At 49.4% G+C, this 25,535-nt stretch overlaps 1 protein-coding gene across 1 annotated transcript; it reads right to left on the reverse strand.

Moving 5' to 3' along the window:
• Positions 1 to 1,475: 1,475 nt before the first annotated feature.
• On the reverse strand, positions 1,476 to 21,298 carry KCNJ5 (potassium inwardly rectifying channel subfamily J member 5). The gene is made up of 3 exons (XM_036397584.2): positions 20,941 to 21,298; positions 12,414 to 13,360; positions 1,476 to 2,257 (listed from the first exon to the last, which is right to left on the reverse strand). The coding sequence occupies exons 2-3, from the start codon at positions 13,351 to 13,353 to the stop codon at positions 1,902 to 1,904; spliced, it is 1,296 nt and encodes a 431-aa protein (XP_036253477.1). The 5' UTR covers positions 13,354 to 13,360; positions 20,941 to 21,298; the 3' UTR covers positions 1,476 to 1,901.
• Between the last annotated feature and the right edge of the window lie 4,237 nt (positions 21,299 to 25,535).

Genomic DNA, 25,535 nt, shown 5'->3' on the forward strand with positions numbered 1-25,535 from the left:
GGTTCCAACTGCCTCTGACTTGCACAGACCCACTGCAGGTTTGCTTTCCATTTCCATCTCCTGCAGGAGGAGATCACTTCAGCTACAGAGGAAGAAAATCTGAAACCCAGTTTGGATTTTTGACACGTAATTACCATGCAGAGGTTGGGTGAGAAGGTCTCAGAAAATGGACAAGCCATTCTAAAGATCTCATTTTTCTCTCTGTTTTCTTCTCTCTGTTCCTCTGAGACTCAGGATAGAAAAAGAAGAACCTGAGCAGAAAAACAAAAATGAGACCTCTGGAAAAGTTCTGGCCACTCTGAGGCTGCAAGATGCTTTCTAGAACTGAGCATTTCCAGTGGAGTTCCTTCCCTTGAAATGTGCTGTGTAACTGAGAGGTAATTCCTGTACCCTGGAGGCTGAGCTGGCTGCTGGTTCCTAGCACGGTTCAAGTACAACACAGCCATGTAGTGGTCATTTTTCCACCCCCTCAGAAAAACCCCCACAAATTTCTCTTTCCCTACATTATAAGATTACATCTCTAAGTAAATAGTATCTCTGACCCCTGCAGATTGCATTCTCCTCCTTGTTTCCATGTCAATAAGACCACTGCTTTCTATTTCCAGTTTATCTTGTCTTTGTATTAAAATCAAGAGGCAAAACTGTATTTCAGATCCTGAGTGTGCAGCTCAGTCCAGACAATGCACATTTATTTCCCAGATAAAGATACAGTCCTTTCTCTATGGAAAATAACTCTTGCATATTATGTATTCCTCATTTTATTTTATTAAAGATGGAATTCTGCAGGTAGCCTGTTTTTTCCACCAAAGTTTTAGGAGCAAGGGAAGAGATTTTCCCCAACATGGCCATTTTTTTTTTCCTGTGTTGTTGAAATTTGTGGAAATCTTTTATCTCAAAGATTGCTTTTCTTCATTTGTTTTCTGGATGAGACAATCCTCTTCGGGAAATCTGGTTTTCTGCCTCTTTCTAAAGATCAAAATTGTTGGCTTCAGTTATGTCAGTGTGTTCCCATTAGCTGCAGGAACATCAGCACTTCAACCTTTATTTTAAATATGTGCTTTGCAGAAGAGCAGCGAATTTTGCAAACTGCCACTTACCAAGTCTCCCTACTCCAGAGCCTCTGAAATTCCAGAACATTCTAACCCTCAGGGGACTACATCCTTTGTTTTAAATCATCAATTGGAACTGCAACTGGGACATTGAGGCCAGAAAAAAGCCTTCACTGGGGCAAAATCTAAACTTTCTCTGACCATGGGTAGCCGATGAAATGTGTCAAAGATTCCATGAAAAGAGTACATAAAACACTTCAGCTGGAGAAGACAAAACATGAGATAAACATGTTAAAGGTCTGCAGGCAAAGGTGCCCTGCTCATATCAGACATTTTGTAGGAAATAAACCCCAATGACTGTAATCCTGGAAGCAAACACTAACATTGTAAAATTCATGAAGGCAAAACGCTTCACTACATAGCAGGGAGGTTTTTACCTTTTCTTTTAATTTAGCTGGAACAATGTCTACAATACATTGACTCACAAGTTAAGTGAAGGTATGAAATCACATTCTTCATACTGAGATGGGACATTCTGGACTGGTCAAACCCCCTGGCAAGAGGGGCAGAGTTCTGCATGTCCAATGAACACCTTTTAAAACAACCAGCAGTGGGAATTTTGCTTTTGACAGTGATGAGAAGAGTGGGCCTTGTCCATGGAGATCAAGGTGCTCTGCAGAGGAGGGCAAAGCTCAGAGCCTCAGGAAATCGAGGGGCCCTGAGGCAGGTGCAGTGCAGTGACTCCCAGGATGAGCAGCAGGCCAGGGATCCCAGCTCTGGCTCCCAGGGGGTTCCTGCTGGCCAGTGCAGTGTCCCAGCAGGGTGTGGGGCTGTGCTCCAGCGGCTCCAGGGTTATACAGGCACCTCTTCCTTCCCCTCTCCCGCCGTCCCGTTGGCTCCGCTCAGTCCCGCCGGCTCCCTGCCTTCCTCCTCCTCCTCCTCCTCCTCCTCCTCCTCCTCCTCCTTGTCCTCCCTGGCTGTCCCTGTGTCCCGGCCCAGGCTGGGCAGGGGCCCGAGGAGCTGCCCTTCCCGGCGGGACTGGGCCAGCTCCTTGGCACAGCACACGGGCGTGTGGGTCTCATAGGTGCTGTGGAAGCTGTTATAGTCCACCTCATAAAAATCCTTCTCCAGGCTGAGCACGGGGGTGAAGCGGTGTCCCCACAGCACCTCGGTGTCCATGTAGGAGCTGCGAGCCTGGCAAGTCATCCCTGGGTGGAAAGAGAGGGATGTTAGAGGCAAAGCTTCCTTATGTGCTCACCCAACCACGCCTGGCACTTAAAAGCACTTCTGTGTCGTTTCCATACCTGATTACTCTGGGACACAGAAAAGTCTTGGCTTAATAAGCCTCAAAAAGCCTCTATCATGAACAAGCCGAGCACCCAGAGGGAAAGGGGTGCATTCACATCGGCATCTTCCACCTCCTGAACCTCGTGCTTAGGGGTTTGCAGGCTCTAAGCAGCTTCTCTCTGCCTCCCCCTGCTCTGCTGAGCTGCTCTTTCTGTGCCTGACACAAACAGGTCCCGGTGGATCCTGCTGGAACAACCCCCAGCCCTGCAAGTGCTGCCCCAGCCCCAACCCACACAGCCCAGAGCACAGGGAGCCACTGCCCTGCCCTCCTCAGCACTGGCACCATCCCTTCTCTGCAGCAGGGCCAAATTCCTGTGCAGCAGTGTCAAAATCCCCTGCATTAGTGCCACAATTACTCCTGCATTAGTGCCACAATTACTCCTGCATTAGTGCCACAATTCCCTGCATTAGTGCCACAATTACTCCTGCATTAGTGCCACAATTCCCTGCATTAGTGCCACAATTCCCTGCATTAGTGCCACAATTACTCCTGCATTAGTGCCACAATTCCCTGCATTAGTGCCACAGCTCCTCTGCACACAGCTGCACACACCTGGATGCTCAGCCCAAAGGTGAGGGGGTCCCAGCTGCCTTTTGACTCCCCAGGAGGGGTCAAGCCCTTGTGCTGCTGGGCTGTGGTTTGAATGAACAGTGGCTCACAGGAACTGGTACTTGTCAAGCTGCTTCTCAGCCCCATGGATCAGAGTTTAATTACTTTGAGAAAGTTTAAAGAGAAGGTTTGCAGAGCAGGGATAAGTACACCTGTGAGCAAATCCTCTTGGAATCACCCCCAAGTGTCAAGGCTTTCTTCTCTTCCAAACATTTTTCTTCTCTTTTTCCTAATTATGTTTTCATTTTGGAATTAATTTCCAGTGAAAAGCTAACCTCACAAAGTCCTCCCACTGTTCTCTCGTAGAGGGTTAGGGATTGGCCTGACTGGAATAGATTCAAAACATGCCTTGATCCAGTTTCTGGCCAATACTTGCAAGTCTAATTCCTACAGCCCAGAGCACAGGGACAGAAATCTAAAGTAATGCATAGGGAGAAAAAAATCTCAGTGTCAGATGCTTCAGGAAAGAGCACATCACATATTCTCACTCTGTGAGCTCATTAGTAACTGAAATCTCAGAGCAATCAGAAAACTCCTTTCCTTAAAAAACCCCACCTTTGTGCAAAGAGGAATATTTTGTTCTTATAATTGCTACAGACCATTAAAAGACACCCACACAGGCAAGTTCTCTGCAAAGCTGAAAGCCTCTTAGTGCTTTCCATGGTTTAAAGCCACCAGGCCAGGAGTATTTTGTTCCTTGAAAGGGGAAGAGACAGTGACACACGCAATGCTGAGACATCTGCAGTTCTGTAGCACAGGCTGCAAACCCAATCTTTCCCCTCAAGAAGATCTGCAGGAGTGTTTGCTTCTGGGCAGGAACAACAAGTACAGCGTTAGTCACAGTGTTCCAGCGTGCTGCTTCCTGGGCTGGAAGGAACTGGGAAGTGCAGAGGCTGCCTTGAGAAACACAGCCAGGGAATGAAAATCACCCCAAGTGCTGCTGCCTCATGGAGAAGCTCTGTGGAAGTTCAGTGTCTTTTCAGGAAACTCAGCTTTTGCTTTAGAACTAAGGAGCAGGTGGGGCCACTCCTGCCTTTGGTGGCTCTGCAATGTGCAGCATCACCAGCCCTGGGGTGAGGAGGGTCAGCCCCTGCCCTGGCCAGCTCCTCACTCCCTGGAAGCCCCAGCAGTGCTGCTTCCCCAATCCTGGTACAGACTTGCCAGGGGAGCTGTGTTCCAGGAACTGATCCCACCCTGACCTACCCAGGCAAGGGCTTTTATTCCTGTTGTCTGGGGGGTCAGGGCTGCAGAGCTAATCCCATTTCCTGGCGCTGCCTCATGCCAGGAGGTTGGAAACCAGCAGCTGGCTAAAATAAACCAGTCCTTTTCCCTTTGCACAGAGCTGGTTTGGCACCAGACATCCCAAAGGCCTCCAAGTGCCTCCTCCAGAGCCAGCAAGGAGAGCTGGAGAGGAGACCCTGCAGGCTCCAGGATCAGTCCTGGATGACCCAGCTGGTTCTTACCCTGCTTTTCCAAGTGCTGCATCAAGGTACCATCAAGGAGTCTCCGGGGCAAAGACGGGGCCTCCTTGTGAAATGCGGGGGCCTGGGGCCCTCTGAGGGAACTCCTGCCTTAAAATCCAGGCCTGAAATAGCTCCTTCCCTGGGGGAGCACCTGAGTGAACCTGAGCTCCTGGGACACCATCCCAGTCCAGCTCTAAGTATTCAATTAGGGCAGGAACAATGGAAAGCTTTCAGCAAGCAAACACTGCTGCTGCCAGCTTCCTGCAGGAGCTGCTTTCTGTAACCCCAGGGGGACACTGAGCCAGCACAATAAGACAACTTGTAATTGCTCCATAATCCCATTCAAATATTCCTTTTTAGCACATGTGCAGTGGTGTTTAATTGCGTGGGGACACACTGCTTGGCAACTCCCACATCACCCAGTAAACAACACCATTGTCTCTGCTTCAAATTCCGTTAAGTGCCTGCTTTGCAGGCTGCCCTGTGCTCTCCAGCCTGGTTAATTAATGCATCTGTAATGTCCCTAGCTAATTATTGCCTCTGTGACTGCGAAAAGATGACAGAAGAGGTGTGGAAACAATAAACCTTGTTTTTATTAAGAGCACATGGATGCAGCCACTTGCTACTGGAACACAACGTGCACCTTCCATGCTTGGAATATTCCAGTCCCACCCTGCAGAGGAGCACAGCAACCTCCAGACTCAGACCTCTGTGTATCCCTGAAAAAAATCACCTGTTTCATTTCATTCTGGTTTATCTGAGGCTGTGGGATGTCTTGGGTATAGGGAATCATTTGCCATATGCTCCCATCCATCAAGCAGAATCCAAATTCAGAGTATCCTGAATTAGAAGGAAGCCACAAGGATCACCAAGTGCAACCCCTGGCTGCAAACAGACCCAGATCTGGGTACCACACCAACTGTGACATTACTGCTCTTCCGTCACTCATGCACTGAAGCACTGACACTTTGGGGAGCACAAGAACTGAAGAGAGATTCCAGACTCTCTGAATTTCTTGCAGAATTAACCATAGCATGTATGGCCCCAGTAAAGGCTGTTAATCCTTCCCTTAAAGAATATATAACTCCACATTTTGGGTTTAAACTGTGCAGATACAGAGAAGTGGTATTTTGGGGTTTCATTTAAATAAACTTCATGCCAAAAGAATACAGAATCCCAGAATGGCTTGGGTTGGAAGGGACATTAAACATTGACACCTTCCCCTGTCCCAGGCTGCTCCCAGCCCCATCCAGCCTGGCCTTGGGCACTGCCAGGGATCCAGGGGCAGCCCCAGCTGCTCTGGGCACCTGTGCCAGGGCCTGCCCACCCTGCCAGGGAACAATTCCCAATTCCCAATATCCCATCCATCCCTGCCCTCTGGCACTGGGAGCCATTCCCTGGGTCCTGTCCCTCCATCCCTTGTCCCCAGTCCCTCTCCAGCTCTCCTGGAGCCCCTTCAGGCCCTGCAAGGGGCTCTGAGCTCCCCGTGGAGCCTTCTCTTATGAACAATCCCAATTGTCTCAGCTTTGCCTCACAAGAGAGCAGCTCCATCCCATCATCTTCATGGCCCTATATCCTCCTTTTCCTTCTTTCAGTCTGAGTAGATCTACTTGAATTCACAGACAGATATTTTTCAACTCTATCATATTTTAAGGGGTTGTAAGACCACTAGAAGTTTCATTTTCTCCTAAACAATCTGGTTTAAAATGAAAAAGTATGTTTAATATACATGTGTGCAATCTGTCTGTTGAGGAAAACATGCAATGATATGAGAAATCTTCAGATGTCCACTTTTAGTTGCAGCTTTCTCATCTCTTACTGCAGCAGCTCAGCTTCATGCTGCAAACAAAACTCAATATTAATGGAAACCAGAGATAAAATTTGTCTGAAGTTAGAAACAGATGCACCAAGTTTCAGTAAAGCTAGAACTAGTTCCAGGGTTTAGAGGTGCTGGGGACCAGGGCACTGTGTCTGGGTTTCCAGTTGTGCAATAAGCATTGCACAGAGATTTAATGATCATTTCATTACAGCAGAATCCTAAGAAGTGGGTTTGTAGTCTGTGGGTTGGAGGCACAGATCAGTAACTGAGCTGTGCCTGTTCCTGCTGAAGGCAGCCAGGGATGCTCCCTGCACAGCCCCGTTCTCCTTCCCAGCAGAGGCAGCAGCCCCAGCAGACTGTGATGTGTATTAGAGCCGGTGTCTGGGCACATCTGAGAGCAGAGCGTGTAAAACAAGTGCCAGGAACTCTGCAAGAGGCGCTCTGCTGTCATCACAGTCCTTATCAAAGAGCTGGAATGGCTGATCCTGCTGCTCTGCCCTGGAGCGCAGCCTGGCCTGGGAGGGCACAGTGCCCCTGGTGCCCGGGTAAAGCAGACCTCAGCACCCCAATCTGCAGCTGCAGCTGCTTGGGGGACACCAAAAGCTCTCTCCAGCTCTTGGAGATGCTGATTTTTGGCAAACATCCCATGCCAGGTGACCTCAGTTAATGGGAGAGCACAGGGACACACAGAGGGTGCTCTGCCAACCCCAAATCTCCCCAGGCTTCCATGGGATCCCATCCTGAGCAGAGGTGAACCTTCCAGTGCTGCTCCAAATCTCCCCAGGTTTCCATGGGACCCCTTCCCCAGCAGAACCTCCCAGTGCTGCTCTGTGGCCTGAAGCTCCTCAGTGGGCAGAGACAGCCCAGCTCCTGGGGCTGTCAAGACAACATTTTTCATCAGGCTAAAATTAACTGTGCTCATTGAAATGCCAGGGAGCTCAGTGATTATCTGCTGGGAAATGTCATGTGCCTGCCTGGGCTGGGCCAGATCTGCTCAGCCCCTGGGACACAGACCCTGCTGGCACTACTCTCCCTCCTCTGCCCTCTCTGTTGTGCCCAGGATGATGTTTCTCCTTCTCCTGGATGCTCTGAAGCTGTGGAACACCCACTGCCCAGGAGCTGATGGCCTCAGAGGTGCAGTGCCAGTGATGGAAGTTTATGGGTGGTAAGGAAAAGGTATAAAAAATTTCAAGTTCCATTGCTGTAATTAAGCAATATGTGTCTTTCAATTTGCATTAGCATATGGTAAGTTATAAAAGTTATTAGTCCCTCTGTGTTAATTAGACCAAAGAACACTGTAACGTCCAAAAAGTCAATATTCTTCCAGCTTGAAATGGAATATTAGAAGGTAGGAGCATGGTGCTCCAATTACTTGTGCTTGTCTCCTTTAGAGGACATGGCTGGGCTTGATTCACTTTGATATTTATGCCAGAGGAGAGTAATAGGATTTTAATTTATCTGAATGCTCTCCAGGCATGCAAAAGCTCTTAGGCACTGGGAAAAAATACAATAAAAGGACTTTATGATGTAAAGACCTTGGATTCAATTGCCATGTCTCCAGCAGGCCCAGCCTGAGCCAAGCTCACACCAGGTAACTCCTTTAGGGTTTACAGGGACTGCAGAGGCACCTCAGACACCACTGCCAGCCTCTGCCTCCAGAGGACAGTCCAGCTCATGAATACAATGACCTGAGACATCTCTTCCTATCATTTTTTAGGCAGTGTCTGTAACACTTCTGCAAGACATTCCTTGCAGAAAACTTATTTATATGCAAAATGCAAAGCAACACAAGACAACCCAAACCAGATGATGAATGCCCAGAAACTCCATTCAGTGATTTCACCCTTCCTTTGTGCTCCCATGAAAATCATGATTAATTTCAGCACATCTTTTGTTGTGACCACTCCATTTGCCCTTACATTTACAGCCAGGAAACTGTACTCTGTCCTCTGCAAAGGTGGATAAATTGAGGTGTGAAAACTCTGCTGTTTGCCTACACTCCCACAGGGACAGGATGGGTTAATTACTTCTAATCACTAAATCCCTTTTTATCACACTGACTCTAAGCCAGAAAAATATATACCTGTACTTACATAAGAGTTCATTAAAACTTCATTTAGTGACTGGACTAATCAGGCATCTGGAGTGTTTCTTGTGCCTTATTTAATTGTGCTGGGAAAAAGAGGCAATGAAAACAGGGAGGACCAGGAGTGGAGTAACAAGCTCTGCTGCCTCCGTGCCCAGGGAGCAGCAGTGCTGGATGCTGTGCCCAGGGAACGAGGGCAGCAGGAAGCTACAGAAAAAGCAGGATTTGGATCCAGGATTTGGATAACTGTCAGCAAACAGCAGAGGAAGGGTAAAGCTGGAAGAGAAGTGAGTCCCTTCAAATTACCTGTCAGGAAGTCTTGTAGGATATGCAGAATGTGTCAGCACATGCAGTGAAGGCTTACAGAGAAAAACAGGATTTTAAAAGATTGGACTTGCTAATGTTCGCTAACCAGATGAGCGAAATCCTTCACAACCCAGATGACTGCAGCACATGGGAGGAGGGCCTGGACCTCCCCTGCTCTCCCCTGTCCCAGCAGCTTTTAAACACTGCTCAGTTTGGGATCAGCAGGGCAAGGGCAGGAGCTCTGGCCAGCAGCAGCAGGAGCTGTCCTTCACCAGGCTGGCCCTGAGATTTTGGGGAGCAGAGAGGCAGGGAAAGCAAAAATGTGCAAACGGATTTTCCATCTTTGCTTTGATCCCTTCTATTGCAAGTCAGATTTGGGGCAGTTGATGTTGACAAGAGGCCCTTTCTGATAAGGCAGAGATAAAGAATTCCCTGAAGGAATGCCTGTGCCCAGCTCACCAGGAGCGCTGGGGCTGATGCTGCTGCCCCCAGATGCCCATGGAGCCCCCTGGGAGTCAGAACAGTTGTCAGCAATATTGATTTTATCTTCACAGTGCTCATTTCACCCAGCAGTGACCACAACAGATCTGCCCAGAAATTCACTCCCCCTTTGGCCTTTTCCCCCCTCTTGTGGAGCCCCATCACCCATCCCAAACATGGATAGGAAAATCCTGGGGCTGTGCCAGGCTCTGAGGGTCCCTCAGTGCAGCAGCCACAGGTGCCACACAGCTCTCACTGCAATAACACCAGCTTTTTTATCTTTTTCAGCCAAATAAACCCACTGCCTTTTAGGCTGGCTGGTGAGCTGCTGTTCTTCAGTGTGCTGTTACTCAGACCTTTGAAAAACCAAGATAACTTGAACACAAAATCTTTGTTTTAAGTCACAGTGTTTCACTTTCTAAAAAACCCAATGACTTGAAGGGTGTGAACTCCTCAGAATTTATTCTACACTTTTCATTTGAAGCTATTTACCATCTTTGCCTTGCACTGGGTCAGAATTAAACTTAAATGTCAGTAAATAGAACTGCTTGTTTGAGAGGAGACAATACATTACATTTGTAATACGTGTGTGCCTGGTTAAATCTACTGAAAATAGCTATAACATCACTGTCCCAAATTATCAGTGAGAAATAGCCCCACTCTTAGTCCTGCTTCCGTTTCTGTGGTCATTGATATATTGCCAATCACATTTCTGACCTGCTTTCCAAACACCTTATGGAAAACAGAGCTGTATATTCTAGAAGACCAGTGGTACCTCTAAACCCTGGGGGGGTGGAGTCCTCATTTTCCGTAGGGGTTGCTAAGGGAACAAATGCTCTGTTGTATTTTACACTGCCCCGAACCCAACCAGGCTGTGACAGTGTCAGGCTTTAACAGAAGTCCTGCTGGGAGTAAATATCACACCACTCCTGAGAGCAGATGGGGCTTGAGCAGTGCCATGGGCTGGGAAGTACCTAAAGAATTTGCTTGGAGCAGATTTTAAGGTGTGGAGGGAGAGATTAATAACCCCAAACTGCTTTATCAATATTCCCAAGTGAGAGGATGAAGCAGGAAAGCACAAACACTGTCTCTGCAAGCCACTCTTCTTGTCACAAAATACCCCACTCCCCTGGCTGCCACAGGTCCCTCAGGACCCATCCCAGCCTCCAAACTGGATCCAAGGTCCACTCAGCTCTGAGTTTGTGCAAAATGCCTCCTCCAGCTCCAGGGTGGGACTTCCCAGGCTGCCTTGTGAGCCCAAGATAATTCATTTCCACAGATGTATGCTCCTTAATATCCTTACAGCCTGGCCTGTGCAATCCCTCTGGGACAGGAGCCCATTTGTAAGGCAATATTATTCCTCAGCCATGCTTTTAATTCCGAGGTTGTTATTGATAATGACTTCCTCTCCCACATCCCCAGCCGAGGCTGAGCCTTCCTGCGAGGAAGGCAGAGCAGCAGGGGTTCAAAGCATTCATAGTGTCACTGTGTGATGAGGAAAGAGGCTTTGGACAAACAAGGAGCTGCATTCCATGCTCAGATTAGGAGGCTCCAGCCTCTAATAAATGTTTAGGCTGCAGAATAAGTCACAGTTACAAATCCTTGCCTTTGATAGTCTTTTCCACCCACCCCTTCCTTTGCCACGTCTCTACAATGCTCTGCTGGGGAAGAGCATTTCCCTGGACATGCCAGGTGAATTCCACTTGCCCAGCACATATTCCAGCCCCAATGGAATGTAATTTATCCATCACCTGCCATCAGCTCTGTCTGGGAAAGTCAGCCACTGCTGATCACCTAAAGGGAGACTCTGGGACACTGAATTACCTCTCTGGAGAGCTGCCTTTGGGAGCAAAGGTTTGGGAGGCAGGAATTTGAGAGATTTTTCCTCCTCTGGCTCTTGCAACTAATAAGCAGATCTCCAGGAGGGGATAACATTAACAGTCAGCTAGGGGCAGATTCTGTGAGACAGGGTGCTGACACCACTGAGTACTTGTAACAAGCTGAAAACCCCTGCTAATGACTCAGAGAGAACCTCACTGAGATGGAACACAAACTCCAACCACCACCCACAGGAAAACTCTGGGCTCATTACTAAAATCCTGAAACACCAAAGGGGAAAACTGCTTATAAAAGCTTTTTTTGCATCTCTTGCTTTGTTTGTCCATCTTTACCCAGCAGTTCTCTCCTCAGAGCTGCCTGCAGCCCTTTCCCCTGCAGACCGTGATTCCATAAAGGCATTCTGGTCACCGCAGGCTGGAAAACCCTGCCTGGAATGCACCTGAGCATCTCAGGGGCTTGGACTCATTCCCTGTGCTGCAAGTGCAGCAGGAAGAGCTGCCAGTTCCTCCCCAAACCCGGAGCAGAGGGATTCATGTGAGTGGAAATGACCCATGGAAATGACTGCCAGGTGCAGCCAGAGCTCCTGGGGGAGATACCTGTGGGAAGGAGCCTCTGTGCCCATCCCTCCCTCAGCTGCCTTTGCCATGCCGTGGAAAGCTGAGGGTTATCCCTTTTTCAGAGTCACTATACATGGACACAGAGTTCTTTCATTGCCTGTCACAAACACACCCCTAGGAGAAACTGGGAATGGGCTGAGGATATCTCCTAATCTCCCATTACCCAGCTTTGTCTGAGCTGTTAAGCAGCTGCAGGGCTGCAACAGTCACAAAAGCAGCTTCTGTATTTTTCCTCTTTGAGCTCCTTCTGGGAATGTGTGTCCTGCACCACGTGCAAGTCATTCAGCCTCAGCACGTGCTGCTTTATGGGATACAGTGAGACTTGGGCACTTCATAGCCCCCATTAAAATCAACACTACAGCAGTACCTAAAATAGCACACTTATAGCCTATCTTTAATACAGGGAAGAAATGGGAGAAGATTTGCACCATGAATTTTGATCACAGGAAACAAGACCACCACAGACTTTAAGAATCCCTTTAATCCATTGCTTTTTTTCTCCCCTGGATCAGTTCTAAGTGATTATGAGCAGCTCCAGGACTAACCCCTTCACCTCAATCCCAGATTTATAAAAGAGGGTGAAACACTACCAAAAAAGAGGGTGAAACTCTACAGCACGAGCTAAAGGCCCAACTTTTCACTGCTGTTTATCTCAGATGCCCCACCTGAGTTAGGCACTACCTAAGGACAAGCCTCACTGTGTTCCCAAGCCAGTGAAATCCTAATGCCAAACTGCCCACAATGCTTTGTGCCCCCTTCTTCCTCAAAAGAGTGACTGATTGCTGATAGGCCCTTACCTGTGGCTTCCACCATTCCTTCCAGGATGACCACAATCTCAAACTCCTCCTTCTCCAGCTGGGTGCGGGACATCTCCCAGAAGGGGCTTTTCTCATTGATCTCATGTGAGATGATGAGAGGGGACACCAGGAACAACCTGTCGTCTCCGGTGTCAAATCCCACGTTGATGTCCGTTTGATTCAGGGGAATAAACTCTCCTTCTTTGGTCTGTTTGGACTTAATCAGTTTGGCTCGAATGGAAGCCTCGACAATGTGGGAATTGCGGAGGTCCCCGACCCGGAACATGAGGCAGAGCTTCTCGTCCCTCATGGAAATGACGGCGTTGTTGGAGAACATGAGGGTCTCTGCCCTCTTCTTTGGTTGGCTGATCTTGACGAACATGCATCCCACCATGAAGGCGTTGACGATGGAGCCCAGGATGGCCTGGACCAGGAGCAGCACGATGCCCTCGGGACACTTCTCCGTGATGACCCTGTGGCCGTACCCGATCGTCGTCTCAGTCTCGATGGAAAACAGGAAGGCCGAGACGAATCCGCTGAGGTTTTCCACACAGGGGATCCAGTTCTCGTCCTCCAGGTGGTCCAGGTCTCCTCGGATGTAGGCAATGAGCCACCAGATGAACCCAAAGAACAGCCAGGTGATGGTGTAGACCATGGTGAAGACCAGCAGGTTGAAGCGCCACTTGAGGTCCACCAGGGTGGTGAAGAGGTCGCTGAGGTACCGGTAGGTCTCCTGGACGTTCCCGTGGTGCACGTTGCACTTGCCGCTCTTCTCCATGTACCGCTGCCGCGGCTTCTTGCCCTCGGCGGAAATGAGCCGGGTCCTGTCCGTGGCGATGGGGACGTCATCCCGAGCCTGCTTGGGGATCTTCTTGGGCTCCCGGGACGTGACCCCGATGTCCATGTCCTGGTTCATGAAGATCCGGGAATCTCCAGCCATGGCTGGTCTGCGCAACAAGGAAGGACAGGTTCAGGCAGAAGGCAAAGAGAAAAAAGCCAATTTGTTTCACTCTCTGGACCATCAGGACATTGATTTTGGAGGGTTCACACTTCTCCCACAACAGTCACTTGTTAAACACAGCCCTGCAGTGACCCAGAATTAAAGACTGATTTATCACACACAGGCCCTTCAAACATCAGCTGCTACTGGGGTGATGGGGACATTGTGGGAGCATGGAACGCTTAAACCTTGAAACATTTTTGGGTTTTTTTCTGTCCTTAGATTTTTTTACATACCAAATTTGCTTGAGATCACAACTCAGAACAAAGTAAAGATACATCAACATTTTTCAGGAGGGACTTTTTCATGCCTCAGGTTTTGGGTGCATATCAAGAGAAACCTTAGAAATTAAGAGAAAATGCTGAGCACCGCTGTCTACCTAAATCTCACATGAGTCTAAATTATGCATGAAGGCTTCCCTTGCAGTCAGCAGAGAAAGGCATCTCCAGGGATAACTCAGGTTTCAGGAGTGCTGAATCACCTTCTGGAAGTTTATTTGTGAAATAAACATTTAATTGAGAATCTTGAATCCCACGTGTGAGGGTGTGACGAATCCAGGCCTGCTGTTAATGAGATCTATCAGAGCTCACCCCTTTGCTCCACCTGACATTAGACAAAATCATTGGGCACTTTTAGGAATGCATCAGAGCTATTAAAAAGCCCACTGTCGACATTCAGAGTAATGCTTACCAGGATACAAATAAATAACACAAGATGAGGGCGGCAATGCTGTCTGCCAGTTCTAATGTAACATCCTGTTTACAGAGATGATTAGATACTCCTTTAAAAAATGAGAGTCTTGACTCTGGATGCAGGGCACAGACAAAATCTCTGTGAAAGACTACCTAAGGAGCCTTAGGGATATCAAAGATAGAGCAGCAATATTTTCTATGGCGTTCATTCCCTGTATTGTCCTCTGCAAATCCTATTAAAACCTAACTAAATCTATTACTGCTCCCTCTGTCTTTAATCTTCTTATGTGCCTGTGAATGAGAAAAGGTGTAGAGATACAATTAAGAGTATCTTGGGAGAGACAATTTTTAAGACCGAGCAAAGTAGCTCCATCTTTTCGGTATTAAAAAGCACAAAGGGTGGGCGGGAAGGAAGCAGAGGCAGGATGAATAAATGAAACAACAAATTTTCACTTCCATTCGGCTGCAGCCAAGTCTGGATAATGGCAGAGAACTCCTTGTGGCCCTTGTCTAAGTCACCATCGATCAGTGCTCCAACGAAGCAGCCGGAGCCTGTTGCTGGCTCGGCTCCGCAGGGAGCCCAACCATCTGTGCCAGCCCAGCCCTGAGTGCTGCCTGCTGCCACAGCCCTGCTCACAGGGCCAGGCCAGGGCTGAGCCTGCAGCCATGCCAGGGGCTGGGAATGGCCATTCCTGGTGCTGGGATGGGAAATCAGGGGGATCGGGTTTGCCACCCGCCCTGGACACAGGGCAGATAATCCCAGTGCTGTGGGTTCCCTTTCTCCAGCCAGGATTTGGACACACAGAGTCACCCCTGCTCTGTGTCTGTCCCTCCTGAGGGCTGGCTCGGGGTGTATTCGCTCACATCCTCAGCTGCTTCTCACTGCCTGCTGCAGTGCAAGCCTCCAGACCTGCTGGCCTGGCTCTCTCTGCTCTGAGGTTCGTCTCTTTACACGTGAGCAAAGCGCTGCAAGATACTGAAAACTGACAAGGGCACAGCTTGACTCTCATTTCCCAACATCTGAAAGCACATGGCAGAGCAATCAATCACTTTCCCCCCCTCTTCAATAGGGAAAGAAGCCTCCCATCCCCTGGAAATCAGGTAGTGAAAAACCTCCTCACTTCTTTCTTACAAATAATATTCTCAATGTATGTTTGCATTGATTGATTAATCTAAAATTACTCCATTTGGACTAAAAAGCTCGTCATCAATCTAAATGTAAAACCAGGCAAGTGTTGCCTGTTGCTTTCAATTTTAAAAGGCTTGTTTTAAAGATAATTTTGTTATAACAGTAAATTCGAAGCTATCACTGGCACCATGGGAGAGAGAACAATCCAGTTCCAGACTTCAAACTAGAGTGGAAGGTTACATGTTCTAGATTCACACCAAAGAGACCAAAAGGATCTTAAGACGTATTACAAAGAACAGAATAGAGGAAAAGAAACCAAAAATCCTAAATCCCTGGAAAGATCACCCTGGTGGAACAGGTTTGAGGAACTGCCCATTAACAAATGTACGGAGGAACCTTTTTAACTAAAACACTCACAGGGCTGGCAACATCCCTGGTGGTGCTACTGATCTCCAGCAACAGCTCAGCTGAAACATCTCTGCAAACCTTCAGGAACACCTTCCAAGTGATCCAGTAAAGCAGAAAAATTCCTGCTGGATAAGAAGTTAACTGACAGCTTCAGTGGCACAACAATTCGTCTTTAACTTTCCCATTGTAGTATGAGCACAACCTCAGTCTGTGGTTATTGAAAATAATTAAGCATATGAATTTTTGCTTTGGAGTCTTTAAACAGAATGCTCCTGGTTAGCAGTTTGAGCACAGCTTTGGATGGCTGCACACTATCCAGCTTTCTGCTCCAAATGATTCCAGGGCTTTCTAATTCTGAGCAAATCACTGCTCTTCCTCCTGCCTTAATTCCTCAACAGTAAAATTTGTGATATGGATGTGGATGGTCTGTGAGATCCCAGGCACCAGAATCTTCTGGAAAATTTGCTGTCATTCTTTCATGATTTTAACTGTCCTGGGGAACTTTAGCCCAAATGACAAGAGACTCTGAAAGGAGCAGTGTAAGTGGGTAAGGACCTGGTTAACTCTTCCCAGTGCAGTGCACAGCCACTGCTGCCAGCCATAAGCATCTCTGCCAGGTCATGGTAAATATGTTCATGCATCTCCCGGAGATCTCAGCTCCAGTCTGTAAATCCCTGCTCCCTCCAGCACAGAGAGCCATGGGGTGAAATTGCCTCTTCCAGTCACAGGCACTGTTCTGTTTCTCTGGCATTTACTGTCTTTGGTTAAACGAGGCCAGGATAATAAAAATGTCACTTCTGTACAAAGCACTGCCTTCCTTTAGGACAGGCTACTGCATGAGGAGCTGTGAGTCAGTGCATTATCAGCCTTGCAGAGAGGTTTTATCAGCCCTGCTGATGTTCAGCTCTGCCCCGAGATGACACACTCGGGGCAGGCAGTGACATTTAGGGGCTGGGATCTGCTGCACAGGAGTCAGGCTGGGGTTGGGTGAGAATCTCCAGGAGTCAGAGCTTGGCAGAGCAGCTCCCAGCCCCTCCTGACAGAGCTGGTGCTCCTGGCAGGTCCAGCAATTTGCCACAGACATCAAGGAGAGCAAAACTATAAAACACTTAAAGAAACTTCTTTCCTTGCTGACCAGGGGGCTTTTTCCATTTAAACAATTGCTGATCTGGCTGCAGTAAACACACAAATTTCCATGGGGATGGGATTTGATGCTGGAAAGGACCAAACTGACAGGCAGGTGGAGTTTAAAGACGTGAATCTGTCATCAAGTCTGTGTAAAAGCAGATTTCTTTTTGTTTCTTTTAAACCCAATGCCTGTGTTTTCTCACGTTGGGAGAATAATTGAGCAACTGTTCTTTAGCAAACCTCCCACAACTTCCCAGAAAAATATTTTTTTTTCACTTAACCATATCTTCTTTTTTTTTTTTCCAGGCAATGAGTCCTTCTCAACAAGCAACCAATAATACTGAACAGAGATTACTGAAAAACCTGACCTGGTTCTTCTGCTGCCTGTTGGCCCACACCCCATAAACCAGGTTACTGTGCCCAGGTTCCTCTGGGCCACATCATTCTGCTTTAGGTTACAGTGCTGCAAGGGAATGAAATTCTTAATTGTCAGACAAGAGCAACAGAGGGAAGTAGGTGCAGGAATAAAGGAAATTAAAGCAGCAGCACTGAAGAGAATAAAAGCATTGGCTGCTGAACACTGAGTGCTCATGGAAAGATGGAGGAAGGAGAAGTCTTAGAAAGATGGCCTTTGACAATCTGAAAAAAAATGACTTGAGATAGGCTCTGACTGAGGTGGGGCTTGGATTTCCCTGAGAAAGGCATCCATCTTTCCTCCACCCTTTCATTCCCTGTGTGTGAGTGGGACTGAGCAGTCAGCTCCACCAGCCTGCCTTTCCACACGCCCCTGAGCACGCAAGGTGAGGAAAGGCAGGTGGATGTGGGGGAAACCATGGAATATTCTGTCTTTCTGACTTGATATAAATAGAGGTTTGGGGTTTTGGTGGCTACCTCTTTGGGAAGTGCTTGGGGATCCACAGGTGGAGGGAAGGCTGCAGAAGAGTTATGTCCTTGAAAGCCAGGGAAAAAGATTCAAAGACACTGCACAAGAAGGGAGACCCTGTGGCACTTCACAAACAAATGTGGTTCCAAAGCTCCCTGACCCCAGTACCTGCCTCTCCAAGAGTCATCTCACTCAGCACTGAGCTGGGAAGGTGCCTCTCCTCTCCTCTGTGAGCTTTGGGTAAGTCTCAGCAGCACTTTCCTGGCCCTCAGGATGTGTCAGCAGATTCCCCTGGGGCTGAGGAGGCCTCACCCTGCTGCCAGGTCACAGAGATGGGTGGCTGCTGCTTAACCTGAAGGGCCAGGGTGGCTTTGAGCTTGTCACAGAGCTGGGCTGTGACAGCTCCTGTGTGCCCAGAGTGCCCTTGGCTCAGAATACCCCAACAGAAGGCGCTCAGTCTTTCCAAAGAAAATGTCTCTGGCCAGGGAGCCAATCTGACCCCAAGGAAGGGTTTATGGACATTTGCACTTTCCTTTTCCCTGTGAGTTACCTCCCAATCCATCCTTCTCTGAGATCCTGGGACCCTTCCATTGCCACTTGTGAGGGAGGAACGTGACTTTCCAAGGTATCCAAGTGTTTTACAGCACTCAGCACAGATATCACGTGCTGTAAAATTTTATTGATGCATTTTCCAAGAGGCCTGGACCAAGGAAGGGCTCTGTGTCCCATATTTCAGGATGGGGGAATCACTCACAAAAACAGTTCTTCAACACTCACTTGGGAGTCTGTGGCAGGGCAAGAATTAAATTTAGCAGTTCCAAAATCCTAATTGAGCCCCTGGAATCACTGCAGAACTCTTTCCTCCTTCCCCCACTCCAGCAGCAGGGAATGCAGTCCCTGTCTGCCTCAGGTGTGTCTGAAGATCTCTTTGCAGAGCCTCCACAGCCTGATCCACCAGATGAATAACCCAGCAAGATTATTTCCAAAGCCAACTAACGCAGTTTCTGTTCTCTCAAATAGCTACAGGTTTCAAATACATTTTTCCCTCAGCTACGGATTGAAGTATAAAAACCCCACACATCTCCCAAGTTCACAGCTGCATTAAATATAATGACTCCAGACCAATACAGAACAGAGTGGAGAATTAAAACTGTGATCAGGAGAGACTGGGTAGGTTGTTTTCTACAGAAAAAGAAGATGAAAACTAGGAAATGCTTTTTGAGGCATCATTCAGGCTTTTACAACTTGTTAGAGCACGAGGACTTGAGAATATGGAGTTTCCAGAAGATTGGGACTATCTCCTACAGCACAGTTGCACTGCACAGGAAGGATGGGAGGATTTAATCCATGTCACTCCCAGGCAATTCTCTTGCACTTCATTGCATTAAAGACATTGAGTGTGGCTAGTCCCTGAGCAAAGGATGCAAACACAATATTGTGCTCTTAGGTGTTTTCCATGATTTGGAACAGTCAAATGATGTTTTCTCTACCAACAACAAATAAAGCCTGGAAATAAATCAATTTGATCCTTCCACCTCCAAGGAAGTGACTGTGCCTGAGGCACTCTGCAGCCTCTCTGTCCCTGGCCTCTCACCCCAGCTCTATTTTAGGGACACCTTATGGTGTCATTGAAAATCTCACCACTGTCTTTCAACCAACACCACTGAACAAAGCCAGGGACACCTTTGTCCTGATCAGACACTCCTGTTTCTCCTGCTCCTGGCTGTTTAAACAGCAAACACAGGATGTTGAGAAAGCAGAATCTCAGTTCTAGGAGAAAATCCTGCCCCAAGAACAGCAATGTTCCCATTCTCCATTGTTTAGGAATTTACCATCGCAGCAAAAGAGAATCATTCTGGAATCTGCAGCTGCTTTAAAAAATACAACAAAATTTTTTTAAAAATACAATAAAAGTTTTAAAAAATACATTAAACTGTTGGACCACTTCACACTTCTGCAGTACCTTGCACCCAAAGAGTTCACTGATGGATTTACCAAACACAGGCTCTTTTTGCCCCAAGGCCTTCAGCAGTGCTTGAACCCACTGCAGAAAGGGGTCAGAGTCAGAGGGACAAACTGACCTCATACCAAACTGTTGGGCCAGGGCCAGTGCTTGCCCCCAAGGGCCTCTCCTGATCCGAAACCCAACAGAAAGTGGGTGACTTAAACAGTGGAGTCTGGAAATTTGCCTTGGAATATTACTCCAAAGCTCAGCTTGCTTTTTTTTTTTTTTCAAATAATTGGGCTGGAACTTCCCAGAGATGGAAAATATTCTGCCATGGGAATCAGAAATGATCCTAATCCTTTATTGTCAAGTGGGTAGGAATAGTGAGCCAAAGAACTGAAGCCCAGAAGTGAAATACCCCCCCCAGCACAAACACTGCCCACACACTCCCCACCTTCTCAGGAGATCCTGGTTGCTTGGACTGCTCAGAGGACCAGTGAGAAAAGCCAGTTTGGTTTCCCTCTGAGCTCCTTTTCCACAAATCCAAGGTCTACTTTAAAGTAAAAGGGTGCAGGAGGAAGGAGCTGCTTGAAGAGAATCTCCAAAAACCAGAGCTAAGTTTTTGGGACAGGGTCAGTTTCTGCCAGTTCTTGGCTGGCTCCTGAAACTCCCTGTTCAAACCCAAGGGAGAGAGGCTGTGTAAAAGTTAACCTGGTGCTCCCAACCACCATGTGCTGGCACAAGGAGAACCCCAGGCGCCTTTCTGAGTGATGCAACAGGACATTGGTTAAAAAATCAGTCATGCTTTTACCTCCCAGAGCCATAACCCCCGAGGGATACCCAATGCACTGCGTTCCCTGTCCCCTCCAAGGGCTGAACATGCCAGTTCCTCATCTGAAGCTGCACTGCCAGGGCTCTGTAACTCCAAGCTGACTGGCAAGTATCCTAATTATGAAAGAATTTAATCTTGGGCTCCAGATAAGGATTATGCAGTCGCTCCATAATTCAGGGCTGCTCACTGATCAGTCCCTGGTGCCCTTTGCATTCCAGTGATCTCCACTAATCCTGTACTTGAGCAGTTCCTATTTTTTAACGTCTTTTCCTGCATCACACCTTTAGATCTGACAGCGCTTTTGCCCAAGATCGGCATCCAATCCCTGCCTTCCCAAAGAGTTCCGTGGCAGCTGTGAGTTAGGCAGGACCTGTCCACAGCTCGCACCCGGGCAGGTCCGGGCACAGGAGCCTGGCATCCCGCTGGCCCAACAGCTCCGCGTTCGTCCCGACGCTCTGCAGCCGGGGAAGCTCGGGAGTGACCTGGAATAACAAAGGAATCGTAACTTACTCGCTACGAGCGGCTCCGCATCGGTGGCGCCGGGGCTCGGGGGGCGGCTGGCGGGGGGCAGGAGCGGGGCTGGGCGAGGCTGCGGGAGCAGCGGCCGGTCCATGCCATCACCAGAGAGCCGGGCTGCTCCTGGGGGCCCCGGGCCGGCCGCCGCCTCCCTCCCGCTGCCCGCGGGCAGCCAGCATCGATGTGGCACGGGCTGCCCACGCCCTGGCCCCGGCTATCCCCGATCTCCTGCTCTGCTCTGCTCCGAGCCCTCCTCCGCCGCTGCGGTGCCACTTCTGCCTCTCCTTCCCCGCCTTGCCCTGCCCTGCTCTGCCCGGTCCGAGGGACCCGCGGTGCTCCGGGTTTTGAAGGGCTGGGGCAGAGGGAGGGCGGGAGGCTGCGTGTGACGGAGCCTTATCTGCTCCCAGTGAGCGCAGGGGCGGGGGGCGAGGGAGGGGCGAGGGCGCTGCCGGGAGCGGAGGAGGGAGGGTGGGCAGGCGGAGAGGCGAATCCCTGCCCGGGGAGCTCGGGATCGCGGGGGCTCTGAGCGCGGCAAAGACCTCCGAGCTGCCCGGGACCAGCAGCGAGGGGCTCTGAGCGCGGCAAAGACCTCCGAGCTGCCCGGGACCAGCAGCGAGGGGCTCTGAGCTCGGCAAAGACCTCCGAGCTGCCCGGGACCAGCAGCGAGGGGCTCTGAGCTCGGCAAAGACCTCCGAGCTGCCCGGGACCAGCAGCGAGGGGCTCCGGGGGCTCCCCCAGCGCTGCCCGGGATGGCCCTGCCCGGAGTGCGGGCTGGGCTGGGCTGGGCTGGGCTGGGCTGGCACCCTCCGGGGCTGGGGGCTGTCAGCATCACACTAAACAGAGAGCAGCTCCTAAGAGCCAGGAGGAAGGGAGAGCGCGGCATTTCACACGTGTGAAAATCGTCACCGGCACCGTGGAAACTCCGCCGGGCTGGACCAGGCACTGTGGGGACAAGGGGGACAGCGTGGTTCCATCAGGCTGTGCCATGGTGTTTGCCGACCGAGCTGTGGGGTTTGCCTGGGATCCGGCCGGTCCCCGGGAATGCTCTCGAAGTGCTTCAGTGCTTTGCCGTAATTTTTTGTCTTCCTCTTTTTTCTTCTTCTTTTATTTTTTTCCTTTGTCACTGATAATACCACACTGTCTCCCCAGCTTAGTGAAATATTTCCTTTTCTGAAAAGCAAATGTCAGGCCAGCTGCATATCTCAGGCAGATCTGCCTGGTGACTGCAGGTTACCCCCAGGCTTTGTTGCCAGTCCTGTCCCCCTGTCCTCCCTAATTCCCTATTCCAGGAGCACACACATTACAGCCCATCAGAAAAGCTTTCACAGAAGATTTGTCTGGTCGGGAAAAGAGAATTTACCCAAACCAAAGCACAGTGCAGGATTGTGTGGGTATTGCTGGAACCTGCACGCTACTTTTTGTTCTCCTTTGAATGATTTTCAATTTTTTCTTTTTTTAAAAAATTACCCTATTGCTAATGAAATACATTAGCATTGGAATGATATCTAAATAGACATTTTGCTACTTATTATTTGCATTCTTTTTTTTTTTTTTAACAGGACAAAAAGGGAACTAATGGAACTTCATGCAGATCAGAAAACTTGGTCTTAACCAGCATAAATCTAGGCTACATAACACCTTATTATGGAGACTAGACTGGGAAAATCAAAGACAGACATGCTGGAGAAAGGGAAATAACCACAGGTTTGAATATTATTAATAGTCATATTGCCCAGGGACTGGGAGAAGAAAGCCCATCTCTATACACACACTCCTTTTATCCATGCTCTGGTTCTTCCTGTGGATGTTGGATCTGTTCAGATGGGACAGGAATCTGGAGCCTGACCAAGGATTTCAGCCATCAAAATCAGTTTTGGAGATGTAATTTTGCTTTTCCACGTGCTAGTTCGTGTTTGTCACTGCAGCACAGCGTGGGCAGCGAGCTCAGCCCAGCCAGCCTGGCTCCTGATTGCCCAGCAGCAGCTCAGGCTGGCCCAGCAAGGCTGCAACGGCTCAGGGCTGAATTCCAGTCAGCACTGAAACCCCCTGCAAGGAAAGGAAAGGCCATGGTAAGGAACTGTTAACCAGATTCTGTGAAATTCCATCAGATCTTCTGCCTGCTCACAACTGCCAGGAATGCCTTTTCAGCAGAATTACTTTTACCTTTTAGGGGTATGTCTGTGATAACTTTATAAAAGTGCTGTTTGGGGAGTACAGTCACACTTTGGGTATTTTTAATGAGCATTCAAACTTCCTTAAAAACCACTAAACAGTAAATTCATTCAGTTGGAGAGTCAGCCCCCCCTAAATCACAGCGTTGGCTTTCAGAGCAGGTCCCTGGATGCTGCTTCTCCAGCACTAAGGACAGTGCCACCTTCAGAATGGCACCAGCTCTGCTTCCCCCTTCGTGTCATCTCTGTTAATAAGATTTGCAATGAATTCTTGCGCTAGGAAATGAAGAAGGAATCTCTGCGCTGCCCAGCCAGCAGCCCTGGAGGAGCGCAGTGTGTGCAAGGCTGGTGTGTCACGGCCCGAGCGGCCGCCCTGGGATCGGGGAAGGGCTCGGGGAGCAGGGGGCGCTCGGAGGGGTCCGTGCTGGCTGGGTGAGTGTGTGGGTGTCCGTGTGGGTGTCTGCCAGCCCGCACGGCTCCCATGGCACAGGAGCTCCAGTGGCGCCGTGCCCCGTGCGTGTCCCTGACGCCTTTCCCGGCTTGGGCAGATTCCCGGGGCTCCCGGCGCTGGAATTCTGCTCTCCCGACTCTGGAATTCTGACAGGCACTGCCATCTGCCGGCACCGCGGCCATCCCTCCAAACCGGCCCCAAAACCACCACACGAGCGGGGTTACACCAGGGCTTAAACGGGGCTCTGGATTTTCACAGCCCCCCCAGCCCCTGCGGCTGCAGAAATCTCAGTTTCCCCAACATCCTCCATGGATTCTCCAACTGGAGAATGCACAGAGGCTTGGAGGCTCCTCCCCTAAGGACGTTTGTCCGTGGCAGGTGGATGGTTGGGACCCTTGCCCACCCTGTGGGATTGCACAGTGCTGTGCCCACCCCTCTGCCAGGTGTCAGCTCGGAGCAGAGCAGAATTCCTGACCCCAGACCCACCCAGCACACGCTGGAAGTGCCTTTCTGTGCCTGGTGCACCAAAGCAAGCACAGCCCAGGCACACCAGGCAGGGCTCTTGAGAGGCACTGCTTCAGTCAGCACCAAAGGCCTTGCAGGAGCTTTTCTTTGATCACCAGGCAGGATCACCTTCCCCTGGTCCATGTGAGTCTCTGCTTTTGCTTCCTTATCCCTACACTGCAAACTCTGCTGTTTCACATATTATTTCAACAGACATCTCCCAATTTGTCCTGATTAAAGACCAGCCAGACCTCAGAGCAGTTTTTCAGCTGCAAACCAACTCCGGTGACATCACTGTGCCCCTGCTGAGGTGGTGAAAAAGTTTTCAATGGCCTCACAGGTTTGAAATATGTTCCAGAGCTGCAGGGATCAGCAGGCTGCAGAAGGGCTGATTTAACACCAAATGGCAGCACAGTTTGGATATTTTTTGGGCTGGGATGGAAACATGGAAATGCAGAGGGATTGATTTTCTGTTCAGGATGGGATTCACCTCAGGCGGTGGCATTCAGGATGCGCTGCTCTGAGTCTGAGCAGCCCTGCTCCTTCCTTTCCAGCTGATGCAGAGAGACAGGTAGGAGCAGGAGGCAGCCAAATTAAACCTTGTGCTGGAATGGGATGAAGGATCCAATTCCAGGAGCACAGAGGTACAGATTTCACATCAGGGCAACATCTTGATTTTCCTGGGGGTGCTCATAAGCTCTAACAGCTGTACTGTTCAAAGGACATCCAGAGCTATTTACAGGGGGGATTTATGGCAACTGTGGAATGCTCAGCTCCTGGAACTGCAAGCAGAACAACAAGAACAAGCTCTAATCTCATTTTGGTGTCACTAAATTGCTCTCTGAGGATCTTACTATATCAAAAGCTTGCCTAAAATGAACAGGTTGGATTTTTGCAGGGTCCTGTAGAACACAGCAGGGCAGCCCCACTTTTGATCTGTCAGGGAGCCAGTGGGGAGTTCCCTGCATTTCCCTGAGGTTTCACGGGCTGTAAATGAGCCATCCCCTCTGCTGAGGCCAGCCTGGCCCTGACACTCGTCACCCAAAGGGACAGTGAGCCCCGGTGACAGGAGCACCTGCTCTGCAGTCAGGGCAGGCTTTGGCTTTGAGAGGAGAGGGAGCAGCGGTGCCTCCAGGGAGCGTTTTAATTTGTTGTGCAATTTGATCTCTGGAATGAGAGATGTCTCTTCCCGTTTGTCAGCCACCCCACTAGAAGAAAACAGAGTTGTAAGAGGCAGTGCTGGAAACAGCTCCTAGGATTGCTCATCCACCTCCAGCCTCCCCTGGTACTCTCCTGAACGGGAGCTGAGGCTCTGAGAATCCTGACGTGACAGTCACCCACTCTGTCTCGACTTCCTTTTGTGTTTGGGGCTTATTCAGCCCCCAAAATCAAAACGGAACTTGGGAAGCAGGCGCAGAGGCAGGCGAGGGGAAGTTTCCTCAGCCAGCTCCCCCGCTCGGCTC

The sequence above is a fragment of the Molothrus ater genome, chromosome 22, assembly GCF_012460135.2.
Source record: "Molothrus ater isolate BHLD 08-10-18 breed brown headed cowbird chromosome 22, BPBGC_Mater_1.1, whole genome shotgun sequence".
NCBI classification, from domain to species: Eukaryota; Metazoa; Chordata; class Aves; order Passeriformes; family Icteridae; genus Molothrus; species Molothrus ater.